The sequence below is a fragment of the Balaenoptera acutorostrata genome, chromosome 9 (genome assembly GCF_949987535.1).
Source record: "Balaenoptera acutorostrata chromosome 9, mBalAcu1.1, whole genome shotgun sequence".
Taxonomy (NCBI): Eukaryota; Metazoa; Chordata; class Mammalia; order Artiodactyla; family Balaenopteridae; genus Balaenoptera; species Balaenoptera acutorostrata.
In genome coordinates this window covers 90,092,084-90,102,496 of record NC_080072.1, presented here as the reverse complement: position 1 = coordinate 90,102,496, position 10,413 = coordinate 90,092,084, and the positions used below count along the sequence as shown (strand labels likewise).

The following is a 10,413-nucleotide window of genomic DNA, read 5'->3' as shown; positions in this document are numbered from 1 at the left end:
TTTAGGATGCACAGTAGTCATAGGTGATAGGTTTTGGCGGGAAGGTCCCCGGGTGGGCGGAGAACGCCGGGGCGGGGGAAGGAGACCCGAGCCGGACCCAGGTCTCTGCAGCCCTCCGCTCCGCCCACCAGGGCTCGCTCTTGCCCTTCGGCTAGGTGGCCGAGGATCTGGGCGGGCCGGGCTGCTATCCCGCCCCTGGCAGCGGCGAGGCGGCGGGGAGCATGGAGGGCGCCGGAGCCCGGAAGAAACGCGCCGTCCACGCCCCGCCCATCTGCCCTCCCTCACACCCGCCCGCCCGCGGACGTCCGCGGTGCTCCGGTCGCCATGGTGACCAATCGAGGCCCGGTCCCGCCCCCGCCCCTCTTCCCCGGCCCCCTGACGTCGGCGCACGTCAGCGGCGGCGCGCGCCTGGCTGGGCCCTGCGGAGCGGGAGGGACTGAGCGAAGGAGTGAGCGGAGCGGCCGTCGCCCGAGCGGAGCTGAGCAGCCAGTCCGCCTGCCCGCCGCCCTCCAGCCCGCGCTCCAGTCCGCAGTGTCTAGCAGCGGGGCCCAGCATGGTCATGGCGGATGGCCCGAGGCACTTGCAGCGCGGGCCGGTCCGGGTGGGGTTCTACGAAATCGAGGGCACGCTGGGCAAAGGCAACTTCGCCGTGGTGAAGCTGGGGCGACACCGGATCACCAGGACGGAGGTGCGGCCCGGGGCTCGGCGGGAGCGTCCGAGGCGAGGGTTCTGGAGAGGAGCTTGACCGAGAGGGGCGGCCGCAGCGGGGGCCTGGGGAGATCCGAGAGGCCGGGTCACTAGCTGAGGCGAGAGGGCCTGGGAGTATGAGGACCCAGGAGGTCCACGGGTCGGTGAGCGCCGCAGCGACCGGGGCCGCGTCACCCGGACCCCAATGTCTTCCGATTGGAAGCCCGACCAGCAGGGGCTTTGCCTTTCCTAGGCCACCACGGTGGCCACACGGAATTTCACCCAGAGCCTCCCACCCGAGCCGTGACCTGGTCTGTGGCCTCCGCTCTGGAGCCCAAGTTCCGCGTCTTCCCTGCTTTCAGCTGGGGGTGGGGTGGGAGGGGAAGTCTCCGTGCTCCTGGGCTGCGCGGTGAGAGACGTCGCCAGCCCCGAGGAGGGGACCGCCTGTGCTCCGACTCCCCGGACTGGGCTTCGCGCGGCTCCCGGGACCCCGGCGCCCTTCCCCCGCGCGAGGAAGGGGCCACTGGCCGGGAATGCCCGGGCCGCCACTGTCCATCTTCTCTCTCTCTTTTTGCCAGACAGTATCTCTGACTTATGTCAGGCTAGTTTGATCTCGTGCCTGAGGCATTTCCACCTATTACTCCAGACAATAGAGCTGGTTAAAATGGTCATCTCTGCATTTGCACAGTTGGTGGGTTGGTCTTTCTTATCCTAGGTTATCCCTTTACCAGGTGTGCATTCTGGCTGTGAATACGCGTTCCTTAAGCCGCAGCATATTCTGCCTCTCTACTCATAAAGCCCTCGACTGCTTCCTGACAGTGAAGCTAGCATCCCCCCCTCCATTGCACATTCTAATGCACCCCACATATTTTCTCGCAAGTCTCTCTTCTTACCTAACCCGCCCCCCTTCCTTTCACCGCTTCGAGCTGCTCTCCTCAGGGTCTCTATTTTAAGACGTGCAAATTAAATACTTTAGAAAAAACGGTAGAAACAAAACCGTTCTTTAGACTAAAACCTTGTGTTTTTGACGTACTCTGCTGTGCCTCATTGTAGTCGTTCTGGAGTTTCACCCTTTTTCAGTTTTTTTCTTCCAGTTTTCATCCTATGCAGTGTTTCCCCTTATTAGTGCGAAATGTACCAGAGTTTGGATATGAAATAACATAGGATTCTTTTTCAGAATGGCTGTGTAAGGTATACGACATTTGAAAACTAGAGGGATTTTTGTAGCTGTTGTTCTTAGAAGTTTTGCTTAATGTGAAGAATTCCATTTCCAAAAAGAAGGGGCAGATGTCATTGTGTCATCCTCCCCTGCTTATCCTGAGGCAGTCGAAATCCGACTTATTTTTTTAGCATCAGGACCAAGATCACAAATTTTCCTCTCACAAATTTACCAGAGCTAGAAATTTAGGTTAAGTTTGTAATGATAAATAATGTGACTATAGTGAGATTACTTAATCTGATCCCAGCATTTTTAAAAACGAAGAAGTTAATTCCACTCCTCCAAAGAACCATGGCCCAATGCCATGCTATTTGCCCTTTAATTACATGAAAAGAAGGCATTTGTAATGTGTATTTTCATATGCGTCCTTGCTTAATGACTCTAAAAATCAAACAAATTTCACAAAGGACTTCTACAGAACTTTTGAACTAGATTGTTAGGTGGTTGAATTCCAAACCCATCAGCACATAACATTTTTTTCTCATCAGCTCTTATCAGTATTAATTGAAAGATTTAATTGTCAGCTGTTACTTATTAGGTCAAATTTAGGTAATATAGTGTCTATTTAAGAACTGCTTAAGGGGAGCTGATAAGTGACTGACACTTTTTCTTGAGGTTGTCCTTTCAAACCGTAACTTTTAAACTGATATATCTTGTAGGGCTAGGGGGCAGTGTGGAGTAGTATCATGGTTTGGCTATCAGTGAGATCAACGCATTTGTAATTGAAGGCACAGGTCAGATCGTGAAGGAGCACTCAGATCCTGAATTGTGTGCATAGTATATTTGTGTAAAATGATTTAAGGTAAAAGCTAAGTTTCTAGTCCGTAGAACCCATCTATCGTTGCTTTTCTAAAGAAAGTGTTCTTAACATTTAAAAAGAAATAGTACTTGAGGACACGGGAAGGGGGAAGGGTAAGCTGGAATGAAGTGAGAGAGTGGCATGGACATATATACACTACCAAATGTAAAACAGATAGCTAGTGGGAAGCAGCCGCATAGCACAGGGAGATCAGCTCGGTGCTTTGTGACCACCTAGATGGGTGGGATAGGGAGGGTGGGAGGGAGACGCAAGAGGGAGGAGATATGGGGATATATGTATATGTATAGCTGATTCACTTTGTTATAAAGCAGAAACTAACACACCATTGTAAAGCAATTATACACCAATAAAGATGTTAAATAAATAAAAAAAAAAAAAAAAAAACATAGAGGGTATATGTCCTCTGACTGGAGTTTAATTAACTTAGAAATTGAGGACAAAAAGGTAGCAAACTTATAGGAGAAATTTTAAGCATTTCACCATTAAGTAAGTAAATGATCTACTTGTGTTTTAGTTGAATATAATATATGAGATTAAAGAAATTCTCTTTCTGTTGTTTCCTAAGAATCTTTGAAACTATGAAATAACATTTAATTTTGTCACTTTTTCTGAATTAATTGAAATGACTTCCCTCTTTTATTCTGTTAATTTGGTATATTGCACTTAAAATCAATCAACTTAAGCAACTTTGAATTTCTGAATAAACCCTACATGGCATGAAAAAAAAAAAAAGAAATAGTGTGAATTTAAGATGGGTGGGTATGAGTGTTGTGGTAATTTAGTGTAACTGGAGATATTAAAGATGAGAGGGGTGAGGGAGATAGCAAGCATTAATGAAGAGAAAAGTTCCTGTACATGTCAAGTTTTATAAAGTTGCTCTGTGAACTTTTGTGGTAATTTTCGTTAAGAATTGTTTAGCACAGATGCAATTGTTTCTTACTGTAGTTTGCTATTTGTTAATGAGGATTTTTAAAGCAGTATTTGTTATCTTTATTCACTGGGTAAATATTTGTATCTTTAATAAATACAACAACTACCTCAAATACTGTAAGTAAGATAGATACTGGAAACTTTAAAGTGTTATTTAACATTATTTGAGGTTCTCATTGCTGAACATACAGTAATTATAGTGACAACAATTAATATGGCATAAAGAACAATATCAATAAAATATCATGATTATACTTACTGCTTAGAAAAATTTCTTCAATATAGTATGCACTAACATCAATATTAGTTTGTGTGTTTTAAAATGTAAGGGTCTTTTTTCCCAAGTTTGAACTCCAGGCAAATTTTAGGGTTTAGTTTAAACAGCTAAGTGATGAACAGTTGGACCCTTTTATTTTTAATTGGTTTTCCGTCTCTTGTTCTGTATCACTCAAAAATGATGTATTTTCACAGAGCTTGGGAGATCCAATACTGCCTTTTAGGTGGAAAAAAAAAATCAGTAGACAAAAGAGATCTTCATTTTGGTCTAATCTATCAAATAGCTTAACATTGTTTAAGAAATATAATTACATCATCATCTGAAGCAGTGTTCTCATGTTAGATCTCTATGTAAATTTTACACACAAAGGGGAAGGCAGGTGGTGGTAGAATCCAGCTTCTTAATATAATACTTCATAAAAGCTTTGTAGTATTGGTTTGTGATTTATGAATTAGAGTAGCTAATTTTATAAAATTAACATAATGGAAAAAGAATTATAGCATTTAGACTGTTAAACTATTTTAGGCAGTAGTGGTTGCTAGTTTGCTATGCTGTGAGTGTCCTTGAGAAGTGCATTTTATTAATACTGCACTAGTAAAGAACTTTTTCCCTCTAACTAAGCATATGACTAGTTTTTTGTTGTTGTTTTTTTGTCCGTTAAATAAAATTTCAGAAAAGTCATTTGTGCCCTTAAACTTTTTTGTCTTTATAAAAGAAACATAGTCTTGCTGTAGAAAATATCAAGAAGAGTATAGTGCACAAAAAAGTACGTGTGTAATTCCTCCCTCAGTGGAAGTAAATCATTCTTAACATTATGGCATATTTCCCTCCAGTCTTTCTTTTTTTTTTAATGCTTTTTTTTTCCCATAGATGAGATCACATGGTAGATACACTTATATAAATTGTATCTTCTTTTTCCACTTATCATCATAGCCTGAACATTTTGCTTATTATATATAACTTTATTAAACATTTTTAATAGCTGCATAGTGTTCTACCTTGTAGATGAATCCTATTTTACTTAACAATTTTCTTATTTAACATTATGCAGTTTCAAGTTTTCACTTACAATAAATAATTTGCAGGTAATAAATTTTATATATATAACTCTGTATCTGCATTTTCAATTATTTTAGCGGGGAGGGATTGGAGGTAAATTCCTAGAAGGGAAATTACCAAGTAAGAAGGTTTTTACATTAAAGAAATAGTGTATTTTTATTATCAAATCTATCATGTTTATTATTGAACATTTTTTAAAGTGAAGATAAATGAAAAGAATTAACTATAATATCACCACCCAGAGATAACCATCATTAGTTATTTTCAGACCTTTTCTGTGATAGATAATTGAGTTTTCCTCAATACCATACCTCTTGTGTTGCTTGGCTAAAGAGCATATAAATGTGTGGTCCATGGAATCTTAAAGGTATTTCACACAGGTTCTGAAAATTATTTTATTTTATTTTATTTATTTATTTTTTTTTAAAAGAAATTCACGTTATTTATTTATTTATTTATTTATGACTGTGTTGAGTCTTCGTTTCTGTGCGAGGGCTTTCTCTAGTTGCGGCAAGTGGGGACCACTCTTCATCGCGGTGCGCGGGCCTCTCACCATCGCGGCCTCTCTTGTTGCGGAGCACAGGCTCCAGACGCGCAGGCTCAGTAATTGTGGCTCACGGGCCCAGCCGCTCCGTGGCATGTGGGATCTTCCCAGACCAGGGCTCGAACCCGTGTCCCCTGCATTGGCAGGCAGATTCCCAACCACTGCGCCACCAGGGAAGCCCTGAAAATTATTTTATTAAAATGGCATGTAGGTATTACTTATAATTAAGAAAATCTGGAATATAAAGCATAGCAAGGGACTTTCAAAAACTGCTTTTTTCACTGAAAATCATTCTGTGTGCATTTGGGCACTTTTATATTCAGGCATAATTCGTAAACTAACTACTACCTTAAAATGTAAGCATTTTTAAAGCTTTCCAAATAGTTAAGTACAAAGTTGCATTTTTAGAGCAAAGGTAGAAACAAGAGAAGGGCATATTACACCCTGATTATGGTATTTCTTGAAGAAGAGAACTCAATTTTTTAATACATTTGAATTTCATGTTTTGCTTTAAAATTTTAAGACTCCTCTCTGTAGTCTTGGTGTTAATCTTGTTCTGTAAAATATTCCAGATGTCAAGAAGCAGCTGTACTATGTGCAACAGGAGGAATTGTTACCAAATAAGTTAACCAGTAATGTTTGTATCTAGGCCTATGAATGATCTTTAACTGTGTGTTGAAATAAAAATTAGATTTTTCATGGAACATATATGCTTTGCTAGAAATTTTTCTTTAGTTTCTTGGCACTCCAGACAAGTAAAATTTGACAAGTTTATTCTGCTACATATTGTTCAGAATGATCTGTTCTTTGGGAAGAGGGGGAGACAAACATGCAAAAATAAGAGTTGTATAAATTTTTATATTCTGTAGAAATGCTTAACAGAGTTTCATGCATTCTGCTTTTAATTCCACTGGGAAATTCTGTCCCAGTCATCAGGCAATTAAGAAACCATTTATTTGGAAATAACTGAAACTGGCCTCGATTCCTGGATTCACATGATGATATTTGATTTATGGCCCACTACTGATGGCAGATTCATTTCCTTGGAGCCAAATGGATTCCAGAAATTCATTAAGATATCTTTCTTTCCTCTTTAGTGTACCTAATACCTCTTCTACCTTCCACCTCCATATTTTTAAAATATGTCATTTATGTAAAAGTTCCTTTATACAGGACATTTGTGGAGAATGCTTTCCCACCCCTCAAAGAGAAGCAGCCCATATATCCAGTTTGAGTTTATTGGAAGCATGAAAGACAGTTACATTTGGGAATTTCATCAGAAACGTTTCATTTTAAAAAACATTTTAAAAATACTTTAAACAGGTTAACATGTGAACCTTGGATGAATTAAACTGAAAATTTGTTTTTTCTTCTTTAAAGTAAACATAGTATTTATGTGTTTTTCCCCCAATTACAAAAGATATGCATGTTCTTTGTAGACATTGTTGAAAAACTTGAAGAAGAAAATAAACATTCTTATTTTAATTCCACCATCCAGACCAAGAGACAACCACTGTTAATATTTGGTTCATATCCTCTTAGCTAGTCACATATATATGTATATAATAAAGTTGATGTCATCTATACATATAATCTGTGTTTTTTACTAAATCTGTTATTAACATTTCCCCAAGTTTAAAAAAATAATGTCTAAAGCATGGTTAAATAGTATCCTTGCATATGACTCTCTGTATTTCATTTAATCAATTTCCTGTTATTGAACATTTAGATTATTTTTCTCTCTTGCTGTTTCTCTTTCTAAAATAATATTTCAGAGCGCATTCCTGTATATACATCTTTGTGCATCTATCTGATTATTTCCTCAGGATAATCCTATAGCAGTGGAATTCTTGGGTCAGGGAGTATGTCCTTACATCCATATCTGATGGCATAAGATGCCAAATTACCTCCAAAAAAGGAGTACCTAATAATTTTTGTCAGGAAGAATGCATATTATTTAAATCTTTCCCAGTTTGATAGGGGAAAAACAATATTTTTATTTGAATTTGCATTTCTTTGATTTACTTTGATTACACAGTTTTATAAGATGACTGTTTACATTTCTTTTGTGAATTGCTTTTTGTCTTTTGGCCAGTTTTTTTAATTGAGTTATCTTTTGTTGATTTATTTAAGTACTTTTTAAGATAGATTATTTTTAATCACTTCTTTTATAGTCTTAAAAATTCTCTGTTCAATTTTTATGGATATAAAAGTCAGATTAAATTTTAATGAGGATTTATTTTATTGTATAAATTCTTACATTTTAAAAGTCAAATTTTAAACTGGAAAAAATGTTGAATTTATTTATTCTTAAAGGATAACTGGAGAACTCCATGTCAGTTTTATTACTGACTTTACTGCTTTCAGAAACCCTTTCATTTGTAGACCACTCAATCACAATCACTATTCAATCAAACAATAGGCTGGTATGTTCTGATTCTACCTATGATTTCATGTATAAGCTTGAAAAGTGCGTTCATTTTTTTAATTTCAGAGGTCTAATTATATGGTAAGGATTTTGCTACTTGGTACTTCAGAAGGACAGTGTAGAATTAGTGATTAGTAAATAGCACATATTACCTGAGACAGCAAACATATGTTAATCCCTTCTGATTTTTCACTAGAAGGATACCTCTTATTGTGTAACTTCCTTATAAAGTCCCCCAAAGCCAGTTTTGTGTGTGGTTTCTTTAAATGCATGAGATTAATATTTCTTTTATGAGAAGTGAAATAATTTTTTCTAAAAGTGTCAAAAAGTGTACCATTACCATTAAATTACATTTTGAAAATTGAAAAAAATCCCTTTTATCCGTCAGCTTAACACTATTTCATTTCTACTCTTACGTTTAATTCTTTGTCTTCCTTGCAAATTTGTATTTTACATAGTTGTTACTTTTGCTTTTTTTTTTTTTTTTTACTTAACATTGTTGGAAACATTTCTATGTATACAGTCTTCATAATTAATATTTAAATCTTATTGAATAATATAATCATTTTATAGAGAACTTAGAAAAATAATAAAATGAAAATGACTAATGTTTCACAGATGGAGAAGTTAGCATATATAATAAATATAACTCCATTTCACTTTCCTTTTTCTTTTCTTATTAGAAAAGTAGTTTATGCTCATTGAAGAAAAATTGCACTGAAAAGTAAATCAGGAAAATAAAATAATTCATGATTTTTTTTCACCCACCAATAACATTTTTGTCATATTTATACCTAGTTTTTATTGGTCTTTTTCTATATATACCTTGTGTTGAGACTGCAATGATATCCTGATTTTTTAATTTAATATTTTAGTCTTGTCGTTTCTCCATATTATTAAAAGGAACTATTTTAATAGCTGTATAACAGTCATAATATAAACCTACCATAAATCATGTACTTATTTCCCAATTATTGTTTCTATTTTTTATATTATAAACAATACTCGAGTATATTTACACACAAATCTTCATCATCATTTCAGATTATTTTCTACAAATAAATGCTCAGAAATAGAAGCCTTAGGCTAAATGGGATGGATGATTTTTAAGGTTCTTGCTAAAGACTGCCAAATCACCTTCCAGAAAAATTATAACCTATTTTATATTCCTACTAACAATATATAAAAGTGGCCATCTCGTTGAATTTTAGCTCACAAGGGTGTTTACTTTTTCATCTTTATGAGTATAATTTGAAAAAGTATTTTTGAGATATAATTGACATATAACATTACATTAGATATATATACATTTTCCTATTTATGAGGTTGAATATCCAGTGTTGCTACTTTACATGGGATTTAGTTTGATAGTAATTATCCTAGTTTATCCAATACGCTCTCCAAAGTTGTATAGGAAACCTTCCTTTTGTGTCCTAGCAGAAGAAATATTAATTTTTTATCACCGCATAAATTCATTGAAGGTTTTTTTAAGATATTGTATGCATAATTGGGAATTAGAGAGTTGAATAATTTAGATGAGCAACACCAAAAAAGGATCCTTTGATTTGGAGTCCCTTGCTTGACTTTGTTGTAACCATGAGATTTTGTCCTTGGTACTATGTTCGGAACTAAGTAGAGAAGGGATGCAGAGAGGAAGTTCCCAGAAATCTAAGTTCATAGTTATCTTTAAAATGAACTAGTGGAACACAACTCTTTTGTAAATTCAGAATTTCGTACACCATTGGGGAAATCCCCCAATGCAGATTTTTGTTGTTGTTGTTCATTAAATTTATTTTCCAAAATGTGTTCTCTTTGTTCTCACAGACCTATAATAGTTCCTTGAAGGTAGGAATCAGATATTGTTCATTTTTGTATCCTGGGCATAATTCCGGGCATACAACAGGTGCTCAGTAAATGTGAATAATAGGCTCATTGAAGAGTGAAAAGATGGAACTTTAAGTTAGAAGGCCTGTGGTTTTTTTCCCATTAATTCACTTGAGCTTTAGAACCTTTGTAGATTATGTAACATCTTTTGAACCTCAGTTTCATCAGCTCACGAGTGTACTGCTTGTTCCGTTTACTTCAAAAAGTTGAGATATAAATGAGATAAAATATGTGAAAGTATCTTGTTAAATTAAAAAGTGCTGTACAGTTGTGAAAGTCATCATCATATTTCTGGGAAGTAGTTGGTAAAGAGTCCCATTGTTAAGAAATTACCTGGAAGAGTTAGCAGAGACGATTAGCTGACCACCCAAAATCCACTCTTTCCTCTTCTTCCTGGACCTACAGCTCAAATATTTCTTGGCCTCCCTTACATTTAGGTATGGTCATATGACTAAGTTTTAACTATTGTGTGCCACTTCCAGGACTGGCCCATAAAAACCTCTCAGGAGGGCTCCTCCAAGCTTTTTTCTCCTTCTGTTTGACTGGAATGGGGACAACCTTCAGG

At 37.5% G+C, this 10,413-nt stretch overlaps 1 protein-coding gene across 4 annotated transcripts in view; it reads left to right on the top strand.

The window, feature by feature from the left end:
* Positions 1 to 422: 422 nt before the first annotated feature.
* The window catches only part of SIK2 (salt inducible kinase 2), a 132,515-nt gene continuing 122,524 nt past the window's right edge, over positions 423 to 10,413 (top strand). For all 4 annotated transcript variants that reach the window (XM_007172995.3, XM_057552246.1, XM_057552247.1 and 1 more), the window contains exon 1: positions 423 to 688. In XM_007172995.3, the coding sequence (XP_007173057.3) occupies positions 554 to 688 (135 nt within the window). In that variant the 5' untranslated portion in view covers positions 423 to 553. The remainder of the gene's footprint in view (positions 689 to 10,413) is intronic.